Source organism: Ochotona princeps, chromosome 29, assembly GCF_030435755.1.
Source record: "Ochotona princeps isolate mOchPri1 chromosome 29, mOchPri1.hap1, whole genome shotgun sequence".
Classification (NCBI taxonomy): domain Eukaryota; kingdom Metazoa; phylum Chordata; class Mammalia; order Lagomorpha; family Ochotonidae; genus Ochotona; species Ochotona princeps.
The window spans coordinates 15,641,689-15,669,571 of NC_080860.1; the positions used below are offsets into that span (position 1 = coordinate 15,641,689).

The 27,883-nt window shown below is 47.0% G+C and overlaps 1 protein-coding gene across 8 annotated transcripts; it reads left to right on the plus strand.

Moving 5' to 3' along the window:
• Window positions 1–27,140, plus strand: EWSR1 (EWS RNA binding protein 1). Of its 8 annotated transcripts, none has more exons than XM_058656890.1 (17): window positions 1–140; window positions 3,418–3,454; window positions 3,581–3,632; window positions 5,014–5,179; window positions 10,911–11,097; window positions 13,776–13,943; window positions 15,324–15,535; window positions 16,299–16,479; window positions 19,252–19,289; window positions 19,822–19,854; window positions 20,156–20,274; window positions 24,615–24,744; window positions 25,466–25,588; window positions 25,841–26,003; window positions 26,141–26,238; window positions 26,403–26,655; window positions 26,743–27,140. In XM_058656890.1, exons 1-17 carry the CDS (start codon window positions 128–130, stop codon window positions 26,780–26,782), a joined length of 2,013 nt encoding a protein of 670 aa, XP_058512873.1. In that variant the 5' UTR covers window positions 1–127; the 3' UTR covers window positions 26,783–27,140. The 8 variants fall into 8 exon arrangements, with proteins under 8 accessions (XP_058512873.1, XP_058512874.1, XP_004592010.1 ...); XM_058656891.1 differs by having other exon boundaries at window positions 19,255–19,289; XM_004591953.4 differs by having other exon boundaries at window positions 5,014–5,137.
• Window positions 27,141–27,883: the final 743 nt, after the last annotated feature.

The window sequence follows — 27,883 nt, forward strand, 5'->3', positions numbered from 1 at the left end:
CACCCCCGTGGCCTGGGCCCCCGATGGTAGCGCCCGAGGTTGCCAGTTTCGCGCCTGCGCACTGCGGCGCCTAGGGGGCAAGCGAGAGGGAGACGGACGTTGAGAGAACGAGGAGGAAGGCGAGAAAATGGCGTCCACGGGTGAGTGCTGGGACCTGTGGTCGTGTCGGCGACAGCCTAGACGGCCGCCCTGGGGCCCGTGCGTCTCTGGGACGTAGCCGGGAAGGTGAAGCGGGGTGGCCGGGCGACGGGGAGGGAGGCGGCGGTGGTGGCTGAGGTAAAAGCCGCCGCGGCCTGACGAGCGGGGCGACCCGCGCTCCCCTCCCCCACCCCGTCCCCACCGGCAGGGCCGGTTCTGGAACCTTCCGGCGGCGCGCTCGGGGGGCCGGTGGCGGCGCGGCGGCCCGCCTGGTGGGGAGGGAAGCTCTGTCCATTGTGTGGCGGGTCCGGAGAGGCCTGGGCGCTGCGGGCTGCCCGCCACGTGGGCGGGGCCAGCGGTCCCGCGTGAAAGGAGGCGGTGTGTGTGTGTGTGTGGACGGACTCGGCCGAGCGGGCCTCGAACCCGTCACCTCGAAACCGGAGGGGGGAAGGGAGGGTCCCCCAACCCCAACGGCGGCTTCGAGAAGCCGCGCGGTCACGGCCTCCTCTCGGCGCGGGGAAAAAAGCCCTTAAGCGAAACATAAGAGCGCAATAAATAAATGAAGTGCAGAAATGGGTGAAATCGCGGATGTGGGAGCCGGCGGGCAGGGTGGAGGGAGCTGCCGGCCCGTCGTCCCGGCTTGGCGGCCGCGGACGAGACGAGCCCTCGCGCTGCTACGGATGTGTGTGTGTTTGTGTTTTGGGTCCTTTTTCCCCTCGTTATCCGGTGTGTCCTCACAGCTCCCCCAAACACCCCCCCCCAAAAAAAAAAGCTATTGAGGCGCTGCCCGAGGCCCTTCCTTGTGGAGCCCTTGTATAACCAGGCCCAAAGCCTGGCTCGAGGAAAAGAGCGGTCAGGGCAGAGTCGGAGAAGTCCGACCCGGGAGGAACAAAAGGGCCCCGAGTCGGCGTTGGGGGGGCGGCGCTGGCCTCGCGCGTGGACGTTGGGGGGCACCTCGCGGTGCTGGCCCACGCCGCGGCTCGGCGGTTACCGGGCCTCGGGGTGTCGGCGGGATGCAGCGGGGCCAAGATGGGAAATGGGAAAAGGCGCCAGATCCCACCGAGTTTCATGGGGGGGGGAGGAAGTGCCTAATCTCCATTCGGGAGGGCCCATGCAGGTGTGGCCAGTCGGCGGGGCTGCTGGGTTGGGGTGCCAGAGTCCCCAGGAGTTGCCCCTTGGCAGGGACGACTTTGCAGTGCCACAGTCCAAGCAACCTCGGGCCTGGGAAAGAGTCGTGTGCCCGACCTCTTCTCACTTGGCTTTGCTCGAGTTGGACTTACCAGTAACTGCCCTGGGCTGTGGTGGAATTTGTGCTGTGCTTCACGTAGATGCCCGGGGTTGGACCCTGCTTGTTCTTCCTAAGAAATGTGTTAGTCTGCACTTGTTGGAAGGAGGGGCTGGGTTACACCTTACAGCCACCCCTAGCCCCGCCAGTTCCCCTGTGCTGTTCTGAATTCATGCAATGTGAAGTTCCAGATCTCCATGCTTGGGTAGTCACTGCCCTTGGTGACCAGGTGCCCTGTCTGGAACTGTGCACTCATTAGGAGGGTAGTCAGCTGAATGAAGACTTGCCCTGCAACCCCCCAGAAACCTCCATTGAGGCTAAGAAACTTTGATAGCACTCTATATGCCCCCTGGATCAAGACCATTGCTTGTGATTGCTAAATAACCAGCCATTTGTGACTGCAATGTATTTGAGGTCATGAGATGTTTTTGTGCTATAGGTAAACCTAAATTCTCAGCAGGCAAGGTTACTGCTTTGCTAGGTCACTGGTGTGGGGTAGAATCCCCTGGCTAGGTGATGAGCTGAGGGCAGGAGCTGCTCCTTGTCAGCTTTGCCAGTTTTTACATAACTGTTCTTGTATGAAAGTCTTCCTGCAAACACTGAGCTTAGATTCAGTGATGTAGAGTGCTTTCTCATAAGAAACTTTAGGGAAAGGCCGTGTTTTAGGTATTTCATTGGTATATTTATTCTGTGAATACCACATGGAGAAAATTTTGCATTTCATTTGTGTATGTCAGGGTATGGCTTCTAGTGCTTTTGAAAATGCTTGAAGATTGCCTTGAAGAAAATCCAGTTTTCTTGATGGATCGGTCATCTTTGGGCAGCTGATGTGATAATGTTGATGGTTCAGGATTAAGGGGGTACAGAAGAGAAGCAGTCAAGTGAGGGGTGCAGAGGTGGACGCCTCAGGTAGATTGAGCAGAGTACTCAAGGGTTGGCGGGCTTTGAGCAGTCGGTTTGGACTGCCTCTGGATGAAGAGCTGGGATAGCCGGCTTTTGGGTGAGGGACTACTTTGTGATTGGATGAAAGGATCTTCAGACAGAACAAGGTGTTCTTGTGCAAAGTAAGGAATTGGGCAGATTTTTAAAAATAATTACCTTTAAAAAAAACCCTAAATTAATTTTAATCTGACTTTAATTTACTAGTGCTGTGAAAACTTCTCAGCCAGGTGTTCATTTCCCATGTCTATTGCCTGTTGATGGCTAAGTGGATCAGGTGTTCCTCCCTTTTAAATTACAAAGGTTTATTTAGAGGAAGAAAATGTGTGGTATTTGTGAACGTTGAAGGCTCTTTGAGTTTTGGGAATTCAATGGTGTTACCTAAAAGCAGGTATTCTGAAAAAGATTAAATGTTTTCTCCTCTTGCCAGTTTTCAGATTTTTGCCTTAATTGGGCTTCTGGAATTTGTAAATATCTAGCTTTTGAGTTACTGTTCAGTTGCAGACCTGATGCAGTCAGGGAACTTTGAAGGGCTGGTTTGTGATGATTGCCATTTAGTTTTCTGCTATCCCATTTCATTGTGCTGTGGAATTTGGCTGTTCTCACTTGGGAAAGTGAGGGAATGTAGCTACTAGTATAACCAGTTTGGTGTTAAAGATTGTAATGTCACATATCTCCTTTTTTTAGTACGTATCTTTTTTTAGTACAAAATTTGTGATCCTGTTGGAGGGTCTTGTCTCTGTTAACGTTGGGGTACTGGTGCCATATTTGAAGTGGTTAAGGTGATGGAGGTGGTTAAGCAGGTGGAGGGTTGTAGTCAGGGCAATGTGCAGGATACTACTCTCACTTTCATTAGTGAACATCGTATTCAAGTTTAAGTTCAAGTGGCATTTTTTTTTGGTTTAGTGTTGAGGTCTGAGAGGTATATGTTTGGACCTTTGTGAGACTATAGATTTAAATTCTGAACAGTTTACAGAATTCATCCACCCGAATTCCTTCCTCTTTATTTTGTTTCTACTAACTTTATGCCATTTTCTCTCCCTTTTTTCTTCTAGATTATAGTACTTACAGCCAAGCTGCAGCCCAGCAGGGGTAGGTCATTTTTACAATACTTTATCTGTGCTTAATGTTTTAGAAAGCCTCGTGTACTTGTAGAGGGTGTAAAGTAGTGGAATCCAAATGTTCTACATTCAGTTTTTGCATTTCATTTTTTTACAGCTACAGTGCTTATACCGCCCAGCCCACTCAAGGATACGCACAGACCAGCCAGGTAATCTTTTCATTTTAAGTAGCCATGTCTCCGAGTAAAATGTTTCTGGCGGCCAATAAACCAATAGCTAGCACAGGTCTTTTTAAAAATTAGGTAATAGGAAAGTGGGATACTGGTGTACTTGTAATCATGAAGCACACCAGCATTCTAAACTTCCACAGTGGTGTATGGAAGGACTCTGGGGATTGACTAAGGCTTGGAATTGGCTCCTCAAAGTTCTCTGTTTATCCCAGCGATTCTGCAAGTAAAAACATGACCATTTTACGGGTGACGCAGTGATGGTGTGTGTGTACAGTGAGTGGTAGGATCAGCTCTGACCCACGGCGCCAGCCGAGGGACTACAGGAGTCTGTTATGTAAATGCCCAAGCTTCCAGGTTCCAGAAATTAGTCTCCTAATATTCTCAAGATCTGGAATTTGAGTGACTGTCATGGAGACATGGGACAGGGAGAGTGTTGTCCTGGCAGATCTTACATAACTGGTCATTCAGGCAAACCTAGAATAGGATCATACTACTGTCTGAAACAACAGCTCATTTTCAGAAATTCAGATGTTCATAAGCCGGTGGTTTGGATGAGCCTAGCCGAAAAAGGACAGTTTGTTGGCTTATTTGTGCATCATGCTGAAATATATTTTTCATAATTGTCTTCACATATTTTAGCCCCTTCTCCTTCTGCACTGTCTTTGTTCATTTTTGTTTCCTGTTACTGAAACTCTGCTCTCCTGGCAGTTACACACCTGTGCCCTTAATCACTCTTCCCTTGAGAGTGTCTTGTTAATGTGCTGTATAGTTAACGAGATTTTTTGTCTGATTAGCTAGGAACTTTTTTGTAATTAACTTAAATGTGAATGAATTAAGTGGTAACTGTGCATTCACAGTACTGTGATCATTAATCTTGATTAAAAATACTGCTTTCCACGGTCTTTTTTTTTTTTTTTTTAAAGATTTATTCATTTTATTACAGCCAGATATACAGAGAGGAGGAGAGACAGAGAGGAAGATCTTCTGTCTGATGATTCACTCCCCAAGTGAGCCGCAACGGGCTGATGAGCCCCGATCCAATGCCGGGAACCTGGAACCTCTTCCGGGTCTCCCACATGGGTGCAGGGTCCCAATGCATTGGGCCATCCTGGACTGCTTTCCCAGGCCACCAGCAGGGAGCTGGATGGGAAGTGGAGCTGCCGGGATTAGAACCGGCGCCCATATGGGACCCCGGGGCTTTCAAGGCGAGGACTTTAAGCCACTAGGCCACGCCGCCGGGCCCTCCACTGTCTTTTTAAAACTGTTTTTTGAGTTCAGGAATTTAGGAATAAGTCTCTGTTTTACTGTTAACCTGCGAGATCCAAAAATGAAGTTTTTGCATGCGCTTTCCTTGGAACAGGCATACGGGCAGCAGAGCTATGGAACTTATGGACAGCCCACTGATGTCAGCTACAGCCAGGCTCAGAGCACGGCAACCTACGGGCAGACGGCCTATGCCACCTCTTACGGACAGCCCCCCACGGGTAAGGCTGCCAGCGAGAGTTCCTGGGGGTCCCCTTGGCTAGGTAATTCCTTAAGTGGGTACTGTCGTGTGTTTTGTCTGTATTTTGGCATTTAGGGATTGTTTGTATTTTGGGCTAGCTGTTTTTTTTTTTTTCTTCCCTTCCCTTACATTCTGTGTGAGGAATCTGGTAGAATGTGGGTGGGATGGATCAGTTCTGAGGGAGAAGAGAACTTTACCTGTTTTTACAGTCGGTGTGTTGGCTAATTCAAAACAAGATGGATGCTGGGTAAAAGTCTAGTAATGCTAGTGTTGAGTAAGAAGGAGCCTCCTAAACTGAGCTGCTTAAAAAAAAAAAAAAACTGTTTTTTACGTCTGTTTGCTTCTTCTGATAGTGTACCCTCTACTTTCTGTTTTGTGCTTTCCACAGTAGAAGGGACCAGTACAGGTTTGACTATCCTGCTCATTCTTGCATGGGAAATGCTTTTCATCTTGTCTAACCCTGTAATGTTAATCCTTTAGGTGTTTCCATTTGTTTAACCCCACAATTTCTAACATCACGTAAAATAAGGTGCTAATGAAAAACTGCTTCAGGTGCCGTTTGCAGCCCCATGTCCCTTTCTGATTTTTGGAACCAAGCCTCACTGTTCGCCTTCCCAAAGGTGTTTCAGATGATGACCTCCCAGCCGACTTCTCCTTCTCCTGAAGGATGGATTGCATGATTAGATTGAGGAGCAGATTGCCACCTGCATGTATCATGTTTGTTGGTTGGTTTCCAATTCAGACATTTTATTTTCTGCTTTAAGTGTTGTGAAGTATTTTAATCCATAGGATGTCTTGATTTTATTTATATATATGTGTGTATATATATATATATATATATATCAACATTCTAGGAAGTATAAAAATTAAGCCTTTGTAAGAATAGTAATAAAGTGTATTTGTTGAGGTTGAGTGGAGTATGTGAAAAACCATTTTTATTTAATTCTAATGTTTTAGATTCTACCTTTCTATTGTTTTAAATGTTTTAATACAAGAAAGTTGTTGCTTTCAAACTGCAGTTGTCAGAGTGATTTCAAAGGACACTGTGGCTTAGATCCAGCCAGGGGCATCTGTGGGTCGTCTAACTGGGATGAAGTGAAGTCCTTTATCAGCAGACGAGTGACTTTCAGTTTCTCCAGTCACACATTGATAGTTGATTCAGTGAGGAGGTCCATCGTGGCTGTGGGCCTGAAATGTAAGACATTGGAGTATTAGAAACCGATAGGTTTACCAGCAAGAAATATTTGTGTAAACCTCATAGTTTATGGAATGCCTTTCCTGTGTGGCTCAGTTCTCCTAGTAACCTTGCAGGTACAGGATTCAGGATAAAACTTAGCAGAAAACCAAACTAAGTAGCAGGTAGCTCTTACTCTGAGCTACCTTTACACAGAAAGTACTGTTCTAATTCTTTTCTAAAGTAAGCTTCAGAAGCAAGGGGGCTGTATGAACTGTCATTCAAAAAGCATTTCATTGCTGTTCATGATTGATCAATATGGAAGGTAAAGGGCTGGGGAGAACTGTATCTTCCATCTGCTGGTTCTTTGCCAAGACAGCCGTCAGAATCGGGGCTGACCCTTCCTGCCATTCCTTGCTACGTCCGCCAGCAGAAAGCTGTGTTGAATGTAAAATAACCAAGACTTCAGTCAGCATTACACAGAGCAGCTTAACCCACTGCACTACCTCAGTCCTACAAATAATTTCTTAAATTTTGATTTTTTTATTACCTAGGCTGGACACAGTTTTGATCAGTTTGTAAAATTTTTTTGGAAAGATTTTATTTTGAAAAACAGAGGGAGGTCTTGTGCTAGCTGGTTCACTTCACATCACCACAGTGGCCGGAGTGGACCAGGCTGAGGCCAGAAGTTTCGTTCTGTTTTTGCCATCGGCCTTGGGCCACCTTCTGCCTTCCCAGACACGTTGGATAAGTGGATCGGAGCTGGAGCCCCTAGGACTTGAACCAGGATTCACGTAGAGTGACCGCGCTGCTGAGCTTAATGCGCTGTGTCCTGCTTTCCCTGTAATTCCTTAGCACAGGGTAGATACAGTTGGTCTTTTTTTTTTTTTTTTTTTTTTTTTTATCAGATCACTTCACTGCTGGTTTGTTGTTCATTTTGTTTGATTAGTTGTAGGTATTAAAGTAATAAAAAGATTATTTATAAGCCTTATGTCTTACTAGGATTATTAGCACTGCAAGACTCTTTTGCCACATAATTTTATGACATGAGTTACTGTCTGGATACGTGTCGGGTTCTGTTTCTCAGATGCTCTTGTTGTGAATCTTATGCATGGCCTGTCCTTGTGTAGGGGGAAAGAAATGTAGGAGTAGTGGGGTAGATAAAATCAGGCTCTAGTTAAATTTAAATGAACCAGTGATTTGTGTGGTTGACCTTCGGACTCTAGAAAACTTAAGTAAGCAGTTCATTCAGATGAACAGAATACCAATTTTTTTTTAAAGATTTATTGATTTTGATTACAAAGGCAGATATACAGAGAGGAGGAGAGACAGAGAGGAAGATCTTCCTTCTGATGATTCACTCCCCTTGTGGCTGCAACGGGCCGGTACTGCACCGATCCGAAGCCAGGAACCAGGAACTTCCTTCCAGGTCTCCCACACGGGTGCAGGGTCCCAAAGCTCTGGGCCATCCTCAAATGCTTTCCTAGACCACAAGCAGGGAGCTGGATGGGAAGTGGAGCTGCCGGGATTAGAACTGGCGCCCATATGGGATCCCGGCGCATTCAAGGCGAGGACTTCAGCCACTAGGCCACGCTGCCGGGGCCCCAGAATGCCAATTTAAAAGCTTCCATTACCTAGAGCTCTTTGTGGAATACACTTTGAAATGTATTTCAACCTAATGGAGTTTTTGGTTTGGTTTAGTTTGATTCATTTATTTTTATTGGAAAAGCACATTTACGGAGAGAAAGGGGTGAACGGGAGATTGGTAAGATTGATCCATCTTGCATCTGCTGATTCACTCCACAAATGGCTTCAACGGCTGGAGCCAAGTTGATCCAAAGCTGGGAGACAGGAGCCTGTTCTAGGTCTACCATGTGGGTACAGGAGCCTGAAAGACTTTAGCCATCCTTTGCTGCTTTCTCAGAGCATGAGCAGGGAGCTGAATGGGAAGTGGAGCAGCTGGGACTAGAGCTGGTGCCCATATGGGTTGCCAACCTCATGGTTTTTGTTTTAAGGGTTTTTTGTTTGTTGTTTTGTTTTGTTTTGTTTATTTGACAGATGGGCCTGAAACAATAACCTAGTGGCTAAATCCTCACCTTGCATGTGCCAAGATCCCATATGAGCGCTGGTTCTTGTTCTGGCTGCTCCACTTCCCATCCAGCTTCCTGCTTGTGGCCTGGGAAAGCAGTGGAGGACTGCTGCCCAAAGCCTTGGGACCCTGCACCCACGTGATAGGCTCAGGAGAAGCTCCCGACTCCTGACTTCAGATTGACTCAGCTCCAGCTGTTGCGGCTACTTGGGGAGTGAGCCAGCTGTTAGAGTATCTTTCTGGCTTTCCTTTTCTCTAAATCTGTCTTTCCAATAAAAAATAAATATTTTTTAACAAATAAAATAAAAAGAGCTACGGAGGGAGAGAGAGAATCTTCCAACTACTAATTCAGTTCCAGATAGCTACAGTGGGTGTGACTGGATGGGGTTGAGCCCTTGGGCTGTCCTGCACTGCTTTCCCAAGCATGTCAGTAGAAAAATTGATGGGAAGTGAACCAGAATGGACTCCAGTGACACCTGTGTGAGGTGCTTGCCCTGTGTTTCTTTGTTCTGTTTTAATTATTTATTTGGAAGAGTTAGATCCTCCATCTGCTTATATGCTTTCAAAGAGGCTTCACGCTGTAGTGGACCAGATTAAAGCCAGGAACCTGGAACTCCATCCGGTACTCGAGGGCTCAGGTGCCTGGACCATTCACTGCCCTTGCAGTCACATTAGCAGGTGCCGTGTCTGAAGCAGTGCAGAGAACTCAAACCAGGATTGCCAGCATCATGTGATGGTGGCTCAACCCTCGGCACCACACCTTGCCCCCAGCCTAACAGGTTAAACAAGAGAAATTGTTGTCTGTATAATTAGTTACAGAATTTTCTTAAATATTGGGGATAGAGAAGGAGGAGAGCCAGAGAGGAAGACCTTACATCCGTTTGCTCATTCCCTAAGCGGCCATAACGGCCGGAGCTGAGCCAATCCAGAGCCAGAAGCCAGGAGCCTCTTCCTGGTCTCCCACACAGATGCAGGGTCACAATGCTTTGTGCTGTCCTCTACTGCTTTCCCAGGCCGCAGGCAGGGAGCTGGATGGGAAGCAGGGCTGCTGGGATTAGAATTGGCGCCCATATGGGATCCTGGGGCGTTCAAGGCGAGGACTTTAGCTGCTATGCTATCGTGCCGGGCCCAAAACTTTTTCCATTGTATGGTTTTGCTTTTGAGTTTTGGTCATGCTCCACGCCCACATCCTAAAGGAGGACACATGGATACTTCCTGATGCAGCAGAGACAGGACCTGGGGAGAGGCTCTGTCTTGGTCTGCAGCATACCTGTGAGAGGAGGAAGGAGATGGGGTGGGTCTCTGGGGTCTGTCACTGATACTGCTGAGCAGGAAAAAGGCCTTGTTGCTGGTGCTAGGTAGCTAAGACTGTATTGGGGCTGGGGAACTTGATAACCATCCAAGATCTCGTACAGTTTTATGTCAACATTACTTTTTCTTTTTTTAAAAGTTTGGGGGAAATTCTAAGTTTAAAGTAATTACAAGAAAACCTGCAGGGTAACTTGTGTAAAGCAATGTGGTTATAGCATCTTAGTTCTCCATTTCCCATTTAAAGCCTTCATGCTAATAGTGTTTTTCAGTTGTTACTTGAAATGGCATTAGTACTTCTTCAGCATGCTCAATCAAGAGTGTTAACTACTTTTACTGAAAATTAACTGGATGTTCTGTACAATTCCCAGTTTCCCAGCTATCCATGCTGCATTTTTGGGACCAAAAGAAAATAATTAAATGCACTATTATCAAAAATACATTAATAAACCTAGTACCTGTATCACAGTTTTGTAGCAATTTTCGTTTGGCACAAATTGGCCTTATATTCTAGAGTGTTTTATTGCTCTTTCGAAGGTCTTAGGAGGTCCTTCAGTGTGTTGCTTGCAAGGCGAACAGGAGGCCTGCCTGCAGGTCAGTGCAGGATCAGAAAGACGACTCCATTGTTACTGTCTTCCTGCCACATACTCATGTGCTGTGATTGTAGAGCAAGTGAGATGTCACTTTGCTAAATCTTGGATGTTTTGCTAAAAGATTTACTTATTTTTATATATTTTTTTAAAGATTTATTTTTATTACGAAGTCAGATATACAGAGAGGAGGAGAAACAGAGAGGAAGATCTTCCATCCAATGATTCACTGCCCAAGTGACCACAACAGCCGGTGCCTGCCGATCCGGAGCCAGGAGCCAGGAACTTCCTCCCGGTCTCCCACACGGGTGCAGGGTCCCAAAGCTTTGGGCCGTCCTCGACTGCTTTCCCAGGCCCCAAGCAGGGAGCTGGATGGGAAGTGGAGCATCCAGGACATGAGCCATTGCCATTTGGGATCCTGGCACATGCAAGGCGAGGACTTTACCCACTAGACATTGTGTCGGGCCAGGGGAAATGTTTTAAGAGATTATGTTTTATAATGGCTTGAAGGAGGTGTGTTTTCAAATTAACAATTGTCTGGACAGGTTTCCTGAGGGAGCCTAAAATGTGACACTCCTCTCCTTTGTTCTAGGTTATACTACTCCAGCTGCCCCCCAGGCATACAGCCAGCCTGTTCAAGGGTATGGCACTGGTGCTTATGATACCACCACTGCGACAGTCACCACCACCCAGGCTTCCTATGCAGCTCAGTCTGCATATGGCACTCAGCCTGCTTACCCAGCCTATGGGCAGCAGCCAGCAGCTACTGCACCTGCAAGGTAAGACACACCTGTTGCTCCCAGGACTGCAGGGTGGCGGCCTTGGGCTGACGGGAAAGGAATCTGCTGTGCATTACTTTAGAGAAACCATGGCATAATTCGTTAAATTTGATGCTTTCATGCTCTGAGTTATTAACTATGTTCTTAGGCATTGCAGTGGCTAATATGCTGAAACACAGCTTGGAAGTATTGTCTGTTTGCTAGGGAATGGTGACAGCCAGTGGCCAGAATGAATGGGCAGCATTACGGAGTGGGTTGTCAGGTTTCAGAATGGTGAAATCTGAGCGTTTCCTCTGACAACGAATGATGGAATTAATTTTTTGGTGCTTTTGTCATTATTGACCCTATAATGTGTAGTAGCCTTTTCTTTGGGATAAACATGGTAGTACACAATTTAGGAAGAAAAATAGCATGATAAGAGTCAAGAGTTGTGTGACCCAACTATCCATAAAGATACACCTGTGTACAGTGAGTCCAACACTGTTGCCTCAGTTTAAACAGTTGATGTGGTTTCTCTATGTAAGACAAGTGTAAAATCTTGTCTGTACCATTGTGGGATTACTATTAAGTTCAACAGAAGTTACATTTCATGAGTGGCTGAGAGGTAAGCAGTGTTACTAATTACATAACAGATTTCGGGTCTTGGGTTTAAGACATGTACTTAGGTGGCTTCTGCATACAGTCTTTTTCTTTTTTATTTATGTTTTATTACAAAGTCAGATATACAGAGAGGAGGAGAGACAGAGGGGAAGATCTTCCATTTGATGATTCACTCCCCAAGTGAGCCGCAACGACCAGTGCTGTGCCGATCCGAAGCCGGGAACGTGGAACTTCTTCCAGGTCTCCCACGCGGGTGCAGGGTCCCAAGGCTTTGGGCTGTCCTTGACTGCTTTCCCAGGCCACAAGCAGGAAGCTGTATGGGAAGTGGAGCTGCCGGGATTAGAACTGGCGCCCATATGGGGTCCCGGCACATTCAAGGCGAGGACTTTAGCCGTTAGGCTAGGCCACGCCGCCGGGTCCCTGTATACAGTCTTGAAGGAATATTGAATTCTGATTTGAATAAAGACTTTAAAAACTAGATCAACTTGTAACATAGACATTTGTCTGCTCAAGGGGCAAGAAATCACCTCTGCCAAACACTCCAGAAAGCACTTGTAAATGCACAGTGTATAGTCAATAGCCCGTGTAGTAGTTAGATTAAAGCTAACTGGCTGGTTCCTAGAAGGGCCCCAGTTGAATTGATTTAGGCATCTAATAAGTTGTCAGGTAAGCAAGGTTCCCGCTCATGCTCTGATACCTGTGTGTGCAGACCATAGCTGAAGGATTTTAGGTATGAATTTAACCTTCATTATTTACCATTTTAGCAATAGCTGTGTCATGGCGTCTGCTTCCTTTTTCCACTTCAGAGACAGGGACTTGGGACCCGTCGTCTTAGTGAAGGAAGCGCAGTCCTCCCACGTGTCTGTGGTCAGCCTGCTGGTTCTGGGAGCTTGGCTTAAAATAGCTCTAGCTCACTGTGGCACCGCTGCGGTGCAAGCTAGTGGAGCTAACAGGTAGTAGATGCACTTGGATTTTCTTTGGATTAGGATTGATTTTTTTTTTTTAAACATTTATTCATTTTATTACAGCCAGATATACAGAGAGGAGGAGAGACAGAGAGGAAGATCTTCTGTCCGATGTTTCACTCCCCAAGTGAGCCGCAACGGGCTGATGAGCCCCGATCCAATGCCGGGAACCTGGAACCTCTTCCAGGTCTCCCACGTGGGTGCAGGGTCCCAAAGCTTTGGGCCGTCCTCAACTGCTTTCCCAGGCCACCAGCAGGGAGCTGGATGGGAAGTGGAGCTGCCGGGATTAGAACCGGCGCCCATATGGGATCCCGGGGCTTTCAAGGCGAGGACTTTAGCCACTGGGCCACGCCGCCGGGCCCTAGGATTGATTTTTTTTTTTTAAGATTTATTTTATTTTTATTACAAAGTCAGATATACTGAGAGGAGGAGAGACAGAGAGGAAGTGGAGCTGCCGGGATTAGAACCAGCAGCCATATGGGATCAAGGCGAGGACCTTAGCCACTAGGCCACGCTGCCTAGCCCCCCTAGGATTGATTTTTAACAGCGTTGCTCCCCACTTCATCTGAGGGCAAGGGAGTGTGTGTCCCTTACTGTGGTACTTCTGTTATGGAGACTTAGCAGCAAGGTCGGATTAGTTTATGGCAGGCCAAGTTGGGATAGTTTGTTTGGGGGTTGGGTTTTTTTTTTTTTTTTCTGTTGTGTTCTTTGTATATGAACATAAAATCACTGATACTCAAAATGTATAACATAAAGGGCATTTGTAATATGTAAATGTTACTGTAATGTGCATCTTGAAATAACAGCAATTACCTGTGAGAAGCAGTGCTTTCTTCCTGACCACTGCCTTTCCCAGATCCCTTAGAGTGGTGACACTGGACATTGGTCCTTACTCTTAACTTGATGTGAACTGACTGGAACTGCTGGGGTTACCTCTGTGGGTCTGATCGATATCTTGATGTTCTCTTTCAGGAAATACAATTGCAGAGACATTAGATTGGATATATTTCATATTGTAAAACCTAACTTTGTGTATTGCTAATGGATTATTGTGGAGCTCTTAGCCAAGAGTTTTTTGGTTGAAAAAGTTTCACCTTTCATTTCTCCTTTTAGACCACAGGATGGCAACAAGCCAGCAGAGACTAATCAGCCCCAATCTAGCACTGGGGGATACAACCAGCCCAGCCTAGGATATGGACAAAGTAACTACAGTTATCCCCAGGTACCTGGGAGCTACCCAATGCAGCCAGTCACTGCACCACCATCCTATCCTCCTACAAGGTCAGTTTCTTGTTATCTGCCTAATGAAGTGTTGGAATGACAAGTTATTTTCAGGTTTTGGACAGTTTGTTCTAACTTCCTCAGGCAAGGTGTCTTATGTAATCTTCCAGTGCCCACATAGAGGTAGATGTCTGAGTGCTAGGGCCAGTGGTGCACAGCTGCTTAAGCCGCTGCCTGCAAGTGCTACATCTCCTGTGATGGTCGAGTCCTGGTTGCCTGGCTTCCCATCAAGCTCCCTGCTAATGTGCATGAGAAAGCATCCGTTTAATGTGTGGCAGGGAGGCATTTGAACTAGTAGTTAGGATCCTTGTGTCACATTCTGAGTGCCTGGTTTGATAGCCAGCTCCAGCTTGCACCCTGGCTTTCAGCTAACGTGGGTGCTGGGTGGCAGTGGCAGTAGCTCACGTAACGAAGCTTGTCTTCACGTCTGGACCAGCTGTAGCCATTGGAGTCTTAGGGAAGTGAACCAACAGATGGGGACTCCCTCTACATCTCTAATGTTGAAGTATAGCTGGTTAAGCAGGTTAGCTCCAGCTAGAGCTGATGAGGCTAAGTGTAGAGCTTGGGACAAAGGGATGCCAGAATGTTCCTCCACGTAGAGGTGGTGCTGGGCAAAGGAGAGATGCTGTTGGTAGTTGGGATGAAGAATGTGGCATAATACGCAGTCAGTTTAAAATGTGTTGTCTGTTTTACTCCTTGTCATGGTTCAGCAGAGGGTTTGTTGGGAGGTTTTTATGCGTGTTATTAAGTGCCTTGATCATGAAGTTTCCTTACTCATGTTGTCTTTATGAATGTGTGTGCTTTATAGATAAAGGAGGAGGTATGTGTGAAAGCTTGCAAATTGTAACAGTTAAAGGGAAAACTGTAATTTCTGTGGTATGTTCTCCCCACACACGGATACACAAATACTCTGTCTAGTGCCAGGCAGCTTTGTACCTTCTGAAGTCATTGTTGTCTGCCGGTAGAATATTGAAGATGGGCTTAGAACTGAACTCATTTTAATTCTCCCTACTTTTTCTCAGGGCCCTTTTCACAGGGTTTGCCTTCCCTGAGTGAGTATCTGTGTATTTTCCCCTTAACACATTAAGTCCAAAGCTGTTAATAATATATTTCAACACTATTTAATGATACTTTTATTGCTCAGTCTAAGTCTTAAAAAGTGTTTTCTTTGTAGGGTGATAGTACAAGTTGAATGTATACTCCCCATTTTGCCTTGGGTGTGGTTGAAGATAACTTTTCAGTGGGGGTGGGAATGGATGAGGTGACTAAAGGTTGCACAGATGGGATAGTATAATCATTTCAATTTTGAAGATGTCCATGTCACACACACACTGATTGTTGAAGTAACTGTCCTCTTTCTCTTTTTTTTTTTTCTTTCAGCTACTCCTCTTCACAGCCGACTAGTTACGATCAGAGCAGTTACTCTCAGCAGAACACCTACGGGCAGCCGAGCAGCTATGGACAGCAGAGTAGCTATGGCCAACAGAGCAGCTATGGGCAGCAGCCTCCCACTAGTTACCCCCCCCAGACTGGATCCTACAGCCAGGCTCCAAGTCAATATAGCCAGCAGAGCAGCAGCTACGGGCAGCAGAGTGAGTTGCTAAGATAGAAACCAAATCAAAATGATTATTGTAATAGTAGCTGAACATGAGGAATGCTCTTTGCTGTTGTTTACTTGAATTATGTCAGGGGTAACATCCTGGCTAATGGCTTAGATGTCCTGATAAAGGATCAAGTTGTTTTCCTCTAAGGCTAGTTAGTTTGCCTTACAAAAAGTGTTTAATTGGCCAGACACTCGCTGCTTTCGCTATGCAGACTATATTCGGTGAAGCTGGTGTTTATATGCGGTCTACCTGCCGCAGGCCATCGTTGAAGCTTCTAGGATTGTTAGTTAAGACTCTTTACATCCATAAAGGGGAGGAAATGTTTCCTAGCAGAATATTTTCTTGTGAGTGGGTTAAAAGCTGAAAACCCAAAATTGTCTTCACAGTTTAAATTCTGCCTGAGTTTGCGCTCTTTTTAAAATGAGTTCCACTCATGGGCTTATTTCCTTGAGTGTGAAATAGAGTGCTGCTTTATGGAGCTCGGCGGCAGCATGCTAACCTTAGGAACCTGTCTTTTGTTAAAGAAGCTGCTTTTGGATACCCTTATGGCATAGAACTCCACAAACTGTATTTGGCCAAGTGGCTTTTTGAGTTTAGAAATGATTTTACCTATAGTTTGTAACTTTTAAGAGCCTACTGATGAAAAAACATTTAATGCCTTGCCATTGAAAGTTCTGAGAATCCAGGAGAAAGTACGTCAGGCAGTGGTGTCATGCTGACCTTTGGCTTACAGATGTGACTCTTTCCTCAGGTTCATTCCGACAGGAGCACCCCAGTAGCATGGGTGTTTATGGGCAGGAGTCGGGAGGATTTTCCGGACCAGGAGAGAACCGGAGCATGAGTGGCCCTGATAACCGGGGCAGGGGAAGAGGGGGATTTGATCGTGGAGGCATGAGCAGAGGTGGGCGGGGAGGAGGACGCGGTGGAATGGGGTAAGAGCAAACCTTTTCTCCTTTTACCTAATTTTGTTTCATCCATAGGATTTTCAATGGAAAGAAGGGACTGAAAGACATAAGAAATTTATTTCTGCATTTCCATGGACAATCTGTTCAGTTCAAGCCATCTTCTAAAACATGGAAATGTCATCTTTGTGGCATAAATTAAGTGGCAGTTTGCTTTTTTCTCCCTGCCATTATATTTTGTTGGGTTGGGAAGAACAAAGAATGCTTCTGAGACTTGAGCTTTCAGTTCCCTTCGTGGTTTGCAGAGGTGAAACGTCTCTGCGGGTGATACAGTTGGGATGGAACACACACAACCCTTCTAGCAGCCCTAGGGTTTTAATTGATTGCCTCTGAATGGTTATTCTGAAACATGTGGTGTATAAACTGCATAGAAGAGGTGCAGCTGTTCTCGATGTTTGTCCCCAACCTCTGCTTGTATTCAGAATTGTTGAACATGGAAATCTGGATCGCGTAGTCCTTTAACTATGGCCTTAGGTGCACCTGATACATAGTTTTGTTGGAGCACAGAAAAAATCTAGAACGATGTATATAATTAGAGCCTGTCTGGCCTTTCCTGCCCCCCACCCTCCCCCCCATTGGAGAATTTAAAAAAAAAAACTAAATCAGTTTGACCATCTTGATAGATGGCACAGTCTGGTTTAGAAAGCTTTGTTTCTATCGTAACGTAACCTTACCTTACCTCTGCCTCCCCTCCCCCCCTTCCCTTTCTGGTGTCTGTACTTTGAAGGTGAGGTATGATGTTGATGGTTAACATAATCCAGAAGGCATAGTTCTGTGTGTGTTCTGTCCCTATATGAGCTAGTATTAAAAAATAAAATAAAAGGAAAGTTATGCAGAATGATATCTAAGTATAGATTGGATGTGGTATCACTGTTCAAAGAAAATTTAAATAGCATTTCTTTTTAATAGAACTTGATCTCAAAATTAGATTTCAAAATTGATCTTTAGCTTGCATATTAAGTGTAACTTGGAATATGTTGCATGTATATTCTGCATAACTTTGAAGTATTCAGTGAAATCTTTATTGGAAGAAGCAAGCATTTGCATCATGCAAAATTTACGAATTATTGGCAGAAAGTAAAATCAATCTTCTGATTTGGAGACTATTCCACTATAAAGGTTTCACTTCTTTATGGATGTTTTGAAATAGGCACTTGAAATTACTATCATCACATCTCAAACCACCTAGAATTATTAGTTTTTCTTTTTTCAATTAAATAGTTCATTCACTTTAATACTACAGAAGTAATTATTCTACCAATTTTGCTAGATGTTGCTATTAGAGGGGGCCCTCTCTGAATGAGCAGTCTCTTCTGGATCCATGGAAGAGACCGTGGCCTTCCCACAGGTTTTCCAGCAGGCTGTGAGGCAGTCGGCTGTATCCTGTGGGGATGGGACAGGGGCCATTTCCCCTCCCCTTTTTTCTTGTGGTGTGGTGATGGTTTTCAGTGTCTTATGCAGGTAAGGCACTCAATGTTGTTAACATGCCCTTTTTCATTGCCTCAGTATTTTGATATTTTCATTGGCTGTTAAACGTGGAAACTTTTTAACATGCTTTGTCGCATTTATATGCTACAGGTTACAAAGTGAGAGCCTTGTATACACTTCAATACTTAAAAAGTACCCGTACTCAGTACTCAGCCGGCAGCATAATGAAAAGTGGGACTAGACACGGTGTCCATATGGAGAGGAAAAATATACATAGAATATTTTTAACAAAATGTAATCATTGTATAAATGGAATCCTTCTGTAACTTTGGTAACTGCATACTTGTTGTTTGGTAATGAACCAGAGGAGGTATAATATTCTAGAATTGTGTAACATTAAAGTGTAAACTTTTGTGTTTAAAGAGAGAAAACATTTTATGGTGTGTACTTTTTAAAAAGGCAACAAAGCTGCATGCAACAGCTTGACATTGTATATTCAGGTATTAAAGGTGCAATACTGGTTAAAGAAAATGTGTGGCCTCCCACTGTGGAGCTGCCTTTCATTCATTTTGAAAAAAACCAAACCTAAGCCAAAAAAATTCATGTTGCTCCTCCTCTTTATAATAGTATATTTTTATACCACCATAGTCATTATTAACTAAGAAGTCTATAAAGTTGCACCCCCAGACCGTTGAGCCTTGGCGTCTGTTGTCAATTCTCTTTTCACAGCAATTGTTAAATCCATTAGTGCCCTGAACTGTATGGCTTTACGCTGAAGATTGGCAGGCTGCGTCCTCAGATGTGTGTCGTAGGCATTTAATGTGGTTGTCTTCTGCTTTATTACACTGTGACCTGTTAGGAAGCCCAGGGACTCCTTCGACTCTCCCCTGGGAGAGGATGGGGGTGCACCTTTATGAACATGGAAAGCTTCCTCACAGAGCTTGCCCCTGTTTGTTCTCCACACCAAGCTCTCTTGGTTTTCCAGCCAGTGGAATGGGTGTTTGGAATCTGGTGTGTTTTTTGTTTTGTTTTGTTTTGTTTCCTCCCTAATTTGCCATGTATTGCACTATTAATACCTGCCCCTGTAATGAAAGGAACAAACCCACACTGGTGTGTACACTTAGACAAGCAAGGTTGTATATTAAGGACATTTGAGCAAGCTGCCCCGAAGAAAGGAGTAGTGACAAGATGAGAGAGATGCATTGTTGGAGATGTGTTTAGCCAGTGCCCTTCTTCCCCACGAGCCCCCCCAAGGCTCAGAGCGGTACTGGCTTTTAAAGGGAAAGGCCTTCATTTCTTCGTTTATCCCCCCAGCAGCGCTGGAGAGCGAGGTGGCTTCAATAAGCCTGGTGGTAAGTTTTTGAGTATTACCATGGATAGTGTTTAAAAAAAATGCAGTCAGTTTTTAGAAAATATAATTTTTTTATTAGTTTCATAAGTGGTTTAAAAGTGATCTATACAAAAGAGACTAATGGGTACTGCCGGCATTGTCTTAGGGGTAATAAGGTTAACCTATGGTTATGAAACAAAGGGTAACTTGAAGTATTGAGCAACTGCTTCTGTAATGTGGGGGAGAATACATTTTTTAAATTTGGTTTATTTGGAAGAAAAACTTTGACTTAAATTTAACACTTAATTTGGCTCATAAATTGAAAGCGTATTTGGTTAATGGTTTAGAAGCAAACCAGCAAAGAAAAAAGCAAACCCTAGCAAACCTTTCACAAATGTTAAGAGGCACTGCTCCATGTAAGCAGTGCGGGTCATTTGGAATGTAATGAACCCCCTTCATATGGTGGTGTAGTAGCTAGTTATGTGTGTGTGTAAGGTTTGCAGCTTGCAAGACGCGCACTAATCATGGTCTATGTGATCTTTCCTGATTGGCAGGACCCATGGATGAAGGACCAGATCTTGATCTAGGTGAGAATTTTTTAGCTTTCTATCGTACACAGTAAGTGAATGACCTCAGTGCCTGCTGCAGGTCAACGGCCTGGTAGTCTAATGGACACTGTGCCTAAGGCAAGTCACAGGCTGCTTGGAACATGATCATTACTTAAAATTACTTGACAATAGACAGCCCAGTGTTTGGTATTATTGCTAGCACAGGCGAGTTCTGGTAATTTGTGGTGAAATGTCATTGGTTGGTAGAGAGCGGTTGTTAAGCCCCTATAGAGACTTGACAGTAACGCCACTTCCCTGTTACTCTCGTTTCCTCTGGAAGGCCCGCCTGTCGATCTGGACGAAGACTCTGACAACAGTGCAGTTTATGTGCAAGGGTTAAATGATAATGTGACTGCAGATGACCTGGCAGACTTCTTTAAGCAGTGTGGCGTTGTTAAGGTGAGTAGAGGCATAACCAAGCATAGCAGAGCCTCAGACCACAAAACACTGGGAAAGAAGTTTCAGGAAGACATCTCGACTTTTATTTTTGGGCAGTGTGTGTATTCCTTAACACAGAAAAAATGTTAGCCATTTTCCTTATGTAAAGATTGATTTATTTTTGAGAAACAGATTTCCAGAGAGGAGAGACAGAAAGATCTTCCATACACTGGTTCACTCCCCAAATGGCTGCAATGACTGGGGCTGAATTAAGACAGCCAGTAGCCAAGAGCTACTGGGTCTGACATGCGTGCAAGGGTGACTTTTCATGCTTTCTAAGGTGCATTAGGGAGCTGGATCAGAAACGAAGCAGCTGGAAATTGAACCAGTGCCCTTTGGGGCGGCCAGCACCAAAGGTGGCGGCTGTGTGTAGCCTACTGCTGCAGTAGACAGACATATCTAGGGGACAGGCTTGGTGTGTATGCGTGGTTTTGTTTGTTTGTTTTTTGTTTTTTAATGAAAGAATAAGAGCTTCCATCTACTGGTTCACTCCACAGATGGATGTGGCCAGGCTGGAGCCAGGAGCATCATCTGGGTCTCCCACGTGGTGCATGGACCCAAAGAGTTGGGCTGTCTGGCAGTGTGTTCCAGATGCATCTGCTGGGAGCAACATCAGCCAGCTCCTATAGTTGAATCTCGTTACAGTACATTGCAAACATTGTGGAGCAGAGCCACTGACAAATCAAATGCTGAAATTCTGAAAAGAAAAAAAAAAGCAACTCACCCTGGTAGATGGCTTCTATTTTACAAACAGGAAATACACAGCTGTTAAGGAACTTGCCTGAAGTTGTCCACTGACGTCAGTGACAGGATGCTAGAGTTGGTTTTCCCGCTCTTCCAGTTGGTCCCATCGCTGGGTGTTCTGGGCCCACCCTGTGCTGACCACTCCTGGCCACTGCTGTCAAGAGTTTAGAATAAGAGGGCAGATTGTCCTTTATTCAACCTCAGCTAGGAACACACACATCAAGCACCGGAAGCTTGCTGCCACTTGACAGATCTTAGCGGTCTGCACAGAGTTCAGTCTACTCCTCAGACTGGTGGGTCTTGGTGTGTGGAGCCTCACAGAAAATGGAAGGGCTGAGGAGCTCCAGTGCCTCCTGGGACCTCATCTTCAGCACTGCTGGAAACTGCCTCACCTTTACTTCGCTCAACAAAATAGAACTTCGGGCCCGGCGGCGTGGCCCAGCGGCTAAAGTCCTCGCCTTGAAAGCCCCGGGATCCCATATGGGCGCCGGTTCTAATCCTGGCAGCTCCACTTCCCATCCAGCTCCCTGCTGGTGGCCTGGGAAAGCAGTTGAGGACGGCCCAAAGCTTTGGGACCCTGCACCCGCGTGGGAGACCCGGAAGCAGTTCATGGTTCCCGGCTTCGGATCGGGGCGCAGTGGCCCGTTGCGGCTCACTTGGGGAGTGAATCATCAGATGGAAGATCTTCCTCTGTCTCTCTTCCTCTCTGTATATCCGGCTTTCCAATAATAATAAAATCTTTAAAAAATATATATATATATATAACTTTTTCTTGAGTGCTAATGTTTACTCTAGTTGCATATCGTCTCTGAATTACCTGCCATTCATTTTTCATTGGATTTTTTTTTTTAATTGGAAAGTTAAATTTACAGAGAGGAAAGACAGAAAGATCTTAACTCCCTAAGTGGTTGCAAGGGCCGGAGCTGAACCAATCCAAAGTCAGGAGCCAGGAACTTACTCTAGGTCTCCCACGCAGGTGCAGGGTCCCAAGCTTTTGGGCTGTCTTACACTGCTTTGCCAGGTCACAAGCAGGGAGTTGATGGGAAGTGGGATCCCAGGACAGGAACCTGGTGCCCATATGGGATTCTGGCTAATGCACAGCGAGGACTAGGCTACCACACTGGGCCCAGATGGTTTATCTTCTGAATCACAGTTATCTGTGTTAAAACTGTCTTCTCCCAGTTTTGTTCTTTGTAAGATTTTTCTTGGAAAGGCCAATTTACAGAGGAGGAAGACAAAAGATGTAATCCTCTGGTTTGTGGCCTTAATAGCCACAGTAAGCCAAACCAAAGCTAGGAGCTTCTTCGGTTCTACTACATGAGTGCAGGGTCCCAAGGCTTTGGGCTGTCCTGAACTGCTTTCCCAGGCCACAGGCAGGGAGCTGGAAGGGAAGTGGAACAGCTGGGACATAAACTGGCACCATATGGGATCCCAGTGCTTTGCAAGGAAAGGATGTAGCTACAGAGCCATCATGGCAGTTTTCTTTTGAAGACCAGATGTTTTTAATTTAAGGTAGTGGATGTGATGTTACTGATATGTCTAACTTTTTTTATATTTATAAAAGGTTTTGTTTTTAAATTGATAGATGGAAGCCCAGCACAATAGCCTAGCAGCTAAAGTCTTCATCTTGTGTGCATAGGGATCCCCTTTTTTTTTTTAAAGATTTATTCATTTCATTACAGCCAGATATGCAGAGAGGAGGAGAGACAGGAAGATCTTCCATCCGATGATTCACTCCCCAAGTGAGCCGCAATGGGCCGATGCGCCCCGATCCGAAGCCGAGAACCTGGAAACTCTTCCAGGTCTCCCACGCGGGTGCAGGGTCCCAATGCATTGGGACGTCCTCAACTGCTTTCCCAGGCCACCAGCAGGGAGCTGGATGGGAAGTGGAGCTGCCAGGATTAGAACCGGCGCCCATATGGGATCCTGGGGCTTTCAAGGCGAGGACTTTAGCCGCTGGGCCACGCCGCCAGGCCCGGGGTCCCTTTTTTTTTTTTTTTTTTTTTAAAAAAGTCCTCTCTGAAAAGCTCAAATGTCAGTGTGCCTCCGCGGTTACATCTCAAGTGCTGCTTGGTGGATGAAACGAACACATCTAGGTGTCAGGATCATGCGGATTTAATGCAAAAAGTGCATTATACTGAATTTTAAGGGATTTAATAGTTTTTTATTTTAGAAAAGGAAATACTTATTTTTACCTGTTTGAAAGGCAGAGCAACACAGGAAGGCGTATTTTATCTTCTGGTTCACTCCCTGAACACAGCAAGAGAGTTGGGCCGGCCAGAGCCAGGGGCCCACACTCTGGTCTGGGTCTCCCACTGGGTGGCAGGACCTGAGCACACGACCTGCGTGCAGGGTGCTCATCAGAAAGCTGGGACTCCAGACAGCGCTGCCGTGGGTGTGTGGATGGCCACAAGCGGCCTCACTAAGGGCACTGCAGTGTCCACTCCACAGTTTACTCAAACTTGGTAAATTCTGTTTCTGGAGAGCCTAATTGTAATTTCACAGTGGGACTCCTGAGTTCAACCCAGCCGCACCTAGTGCTGAGCTGCCCTGCCTGGTAGAGTAGTGAACGCAGAACCCAGTGTGCTGTATTTAATGTGCTAAAGCATCTTTGTTCACTTGAAAAAGATCTCCCATCCAGCGGTTCACCCCTAGATGGACTTAACAGTGGAGCTTGGCCAGGCTGAAGCCAGTAGCTTCTGAGTGTCCCGTGTGGGTGCAGGAGCCCAGATAACTTGGGCCAGCTTCTGCTGCTTTCCCAGGTGCATTAGCCGAGCATTGGATCGGAAATGGAGCAGCTGGGATGCACACCACCTGTATGGGATGCCAGCGTCACAGGTGACAATTTAACCACTATGCCACAACATGAGCTCCAGGCATTTTCTTTCTTATGTCTTACTGTGATGGTATTTGCAGGCTGCCTGTTTTGCCATAGACTATGATAGAGTGCCTGCACAAGCCCCACAAAGTAGCCAGAGGGTGTGGACCCGTCCTGTATACTTTGGAATGAGGAACTTTTGGTTTGTGTGATAGTATCTATGGAGGAAACAGGGTGTGCGTAGTTAGTTGTATGAATTTTTTTTTTTAAAGATTTATTCATTTTTATTACAGCCAGATATACAGAGAGGAGCAGAGACAGAGAGGAAGATCTTCCGTCCGATGTTTCACTCCCCAAGTGAGCCGCAACGGGCCGATGCGCGCCCCATCCGAAGCCAGGAACCTGGAACCTCTTCCGGGTCTCCCACGCGGGTGCAGGGTCCCAATGCATTGGGCCGTCCTCGACTGCTTTCCCAGGCCACCAGCAGGGAGCTGGATGGGAAGTGGAGCTGCCAGGATTAGAACCGGCGCCCATATGGGATCCCGGGGCTTTCAAGGCGAGAACTTTAGCCGCTGGGCCACGCCGCCGGGCCCTACTTGTATGAATTTAGAAAATAACCTGAGATTGTGCATCTGCCTAGGAATGGTTTTTTGATAACATGAGGGACTCTCATCGATTTCACGAGATTTTTCTAAACTTCTCTGTTCATCCTGACTTTTCCTTGCTGTCTCATGTCTAGATAAACAAGAGAACTGGACAACCCATGATCCACATATACCTGGATAAGGAAACAGGAAAGCCCAAGGGGGATGCCACAGTGTCCTATGAAGACCCCCCAACCGCCAAGGCTGCCGTGGAATGGTTTGATGGTAGGGTGTGCTCATCAGGTTAGAGGGAGAAACACTTCCCAAGTGGCCCGAGCAGCTAGGGCTGGCCAGGCCAGTGCCAGAACTGCATCCTGGCCTCCCAGGTGGGTGGCGGGCTGAAATATTCGGGTCATCTTGACGACCTTTCCTGGGCATGTTAGCAGGGAGCTAGATTGGAAGTAGAGCAACCAGGACTCAAACCCGTTCTCTAGTATAGAATGTCAGTGGTTAACCTATTGTGCCACAGTGTCTGTCCCTCACTTGTGTTGGCACTCTGGTACACTGGGCGTTTCTGCACAAGCACTGGTTGCATGAGCTTGCAGGCAAAAGGGTTTTGTTAAAGCTGGGTGCTTGTGGACTCCTGAGGCCACCGTAGGTGTGGCTACGGGCAAGGACCTTCTGTCTGCTCAGAAGTTGCTGCTACAGATGCTAGTACAGATCTGCTTACAGCTGCACACACTTCCAGCAGAGCTGTGACAAAGCTCTTCAAAAGCAGCAGGCTTGACACACTTCCATCAGAACCAACTTGAAAGTGGCAGGGTACAGGTGGGCTGGTGTCCATGGCCTCCCTCAGCCTGCTCCCGTCTCTGGCCTGTGGGTTTGAGTGGCTTCCTAGGTCTCTCCTGCTCTGGGATTAGGAAGTGTGGAATTGGTGACAAACTGCTGTGCATTCTCTTGTGCCTGAGCAGATGATGACTGGTGTGTGTTCTGTTCCTTGTTCCAGGGAAAGATTTTCAAGGGAGCAAACTCAAAGTGTCTCTGGCCCGGAAGAAGCCTCCAATGAACAGCATGCGGGGTGGCATGCCGCCCCGGGAGAGCCGAGGGATGCCGCCCCCCCTCCGTGGAGGTACTTGCTGGCTGCCAACCCTGTTAGCTCATGGTAGTCTGCTACAGATCACCCAGACCTGTTAGTGCTGACTGGGAGTAAAGGGATGAGAACATGGACTGGCGAGGCCGGGAGCCCTGGAGACACCTGTCACACATGGAGTTCAGCCTGCTTGGGTCCCAGGAAGTTTAGAAACAGCCAATGCCTGAGCTCAGCCTTGCCACCCAGGGAGAAATCCGGGGTGTAAAGGGGTGTGATGTGCTTTTCTCCCAGGTCCAGGTGGCCCAGGAGGGCCTGGCGGGCCCATGGGCCGCATGGGAGGCCGTGGAGGAGACAGAGGTGGCTTCCCTCCCAGGGGACCTCGGGGCTCCCGGGGAAACCCCTCAGGAGGAGGCAATGTCCAGCACCGAGCTGGGGACTGGCAGTGTCCCAATCCGTAAGTACATGCGCGGCTGGGGAGACCCTCTGCGGCCCGAGGTCCTGGCCGCATGCTTAGTGGCCTAGCTGGTTGGGGCCCCGCCTTGGCTTCCTGACCCTCCGGCATTGATGGGTGCTGCTCCATTGTTTATACAGGGGCTGTGGAAACCAGAACTTCGCCTGGAGAACAGAATGTAACCAGTGTAAGGCCCCAAAGCCTGAAGGATTCCTCCCTCCGCCCTTCCCACCCCCAGGTAGGTACCAGTTCTGTGACCCTTTCTCCACTTGGTGATGCCAGCTTAGTGAAATACAGCTGCCCGTGGTGTCCTCCATGTCTGCTGGATGTTGAGAGGGAGTGATAGGCCCCACACTGTCCACCCCTGCCGCCTTGACCTCTCCTGCCCTTCCTTCCCCTCAGGTGGTGACCGTGGCAGAGGTGGCCCTGGTGGCATGCGAGGTGGAAGAGGCGGCCTCATGGACCGTGGTGGTCCCGGTGGAATGTTCAGAGGGGGCCGTGGTGGAGACAGGGGGGGCTTCCGTGGTGGCCGGGGCATGGACCGAGGCGGCTTCGGTGGAGGAAGACGAGGTGGCCCTGGGGGTCCACCTGGACCTTTGATGGAACAGATGGGAGGAAGAAGAGGTGGACGTGGAGGACCTGGAAAAATGGATAAGTATGTGATGGGGGTCAGCATGCGTGCGGGCCTGCCCGGTGCCCCCGGCGCCCCTGCCGCCCTTACCCCGTGCCCTTTGCCTTGCAGAGGCGAGCACCGCCAGGAGCGCAGAGACCGACCCTACTAGACGCACACGCCCCCAGAGCTGCATTGACTACCAGATTTATTTTTTAAGCCAGAAATGTTTTAAATTTATAATTCCATATTTATAATGTTGGCCACAACATTATGATTATTCCTTGTCTGTACTTTAGTATTTTTCACCATTTGTGAAGAAACATTAAACAAGTTAAATGGTAGTGTGCCGAGTTTTTTTTTTTTCCTTTCCTCTCTCTTACTAAAGATCCGGTTGTTTAAGACTTAACATTGGGAACCCCTTGTGAGCATGCTCAGTGTCATTGTGGAGAACCAAGAGGGCCTTGTAACTGTAACAATGTTAATGATTGTGATTTTTTTTTAAATAAAATTCCAAATGTTTATACACACCTTTCTGGGCCTCTGTTGTAGTCACATCCTTGGAGAATGCTCCTTCCTGACCGCCCCAGTACACCGGGGAGGGGGAGAGTAAGGCAGATGGCCAGTGTTGCCACACTGTGGTCCTGACATCCTCGGGGTCAGCAAGCACCTGTTAGCGTCCCACAGCCAGAGGAGGGACGCCGGAGAACAGGACTCGAAGGAGCTGCTCCCACCTGCCACTACTGGCATCACCCCGTCTTCCAGATCATGGGTGGAAGGCAGCGGAGCACTTTTTAAGACTTACATTGGAAAAACAGACCATATTTATCGAGAGGAGATGCAGAAAGGTCTTCCAAGCACTGATTTGCTCCTCAAATGTCTGCAAGGCTGGAGGTGAATCCAGTCAAAGCCAGGAGCCTCTTCCGGGTCTCCCACACGGGTGCAGGGTCCCAAGGCTTTGAGCCGTCCTCGACTGCTTTCCCAGGCCCCAAGCAGGGAGCTGGATGGGAAGTGGAGCTGCAGGGACGTGAACCAGTGCCCATGTGCGATCCAGGCGATTGCAAAAGACTTCAGCCATTGAAAGACCAGGGCCAGTCTTGTAGCACAACAGGTCAAGCTGCTGTCGACACTGGCATCCCCTAGCAGTCCTGACGGCCACACTTCCAATGGGCCTCTGCCAGGGACAGGAAACCCCGACGGAGCTGCTGCCTTTGTCCTGGCCCAGCCCTGGCTGCCATCGCCGTCTGGGGAGGGGAGCAACAGACTGGCACAG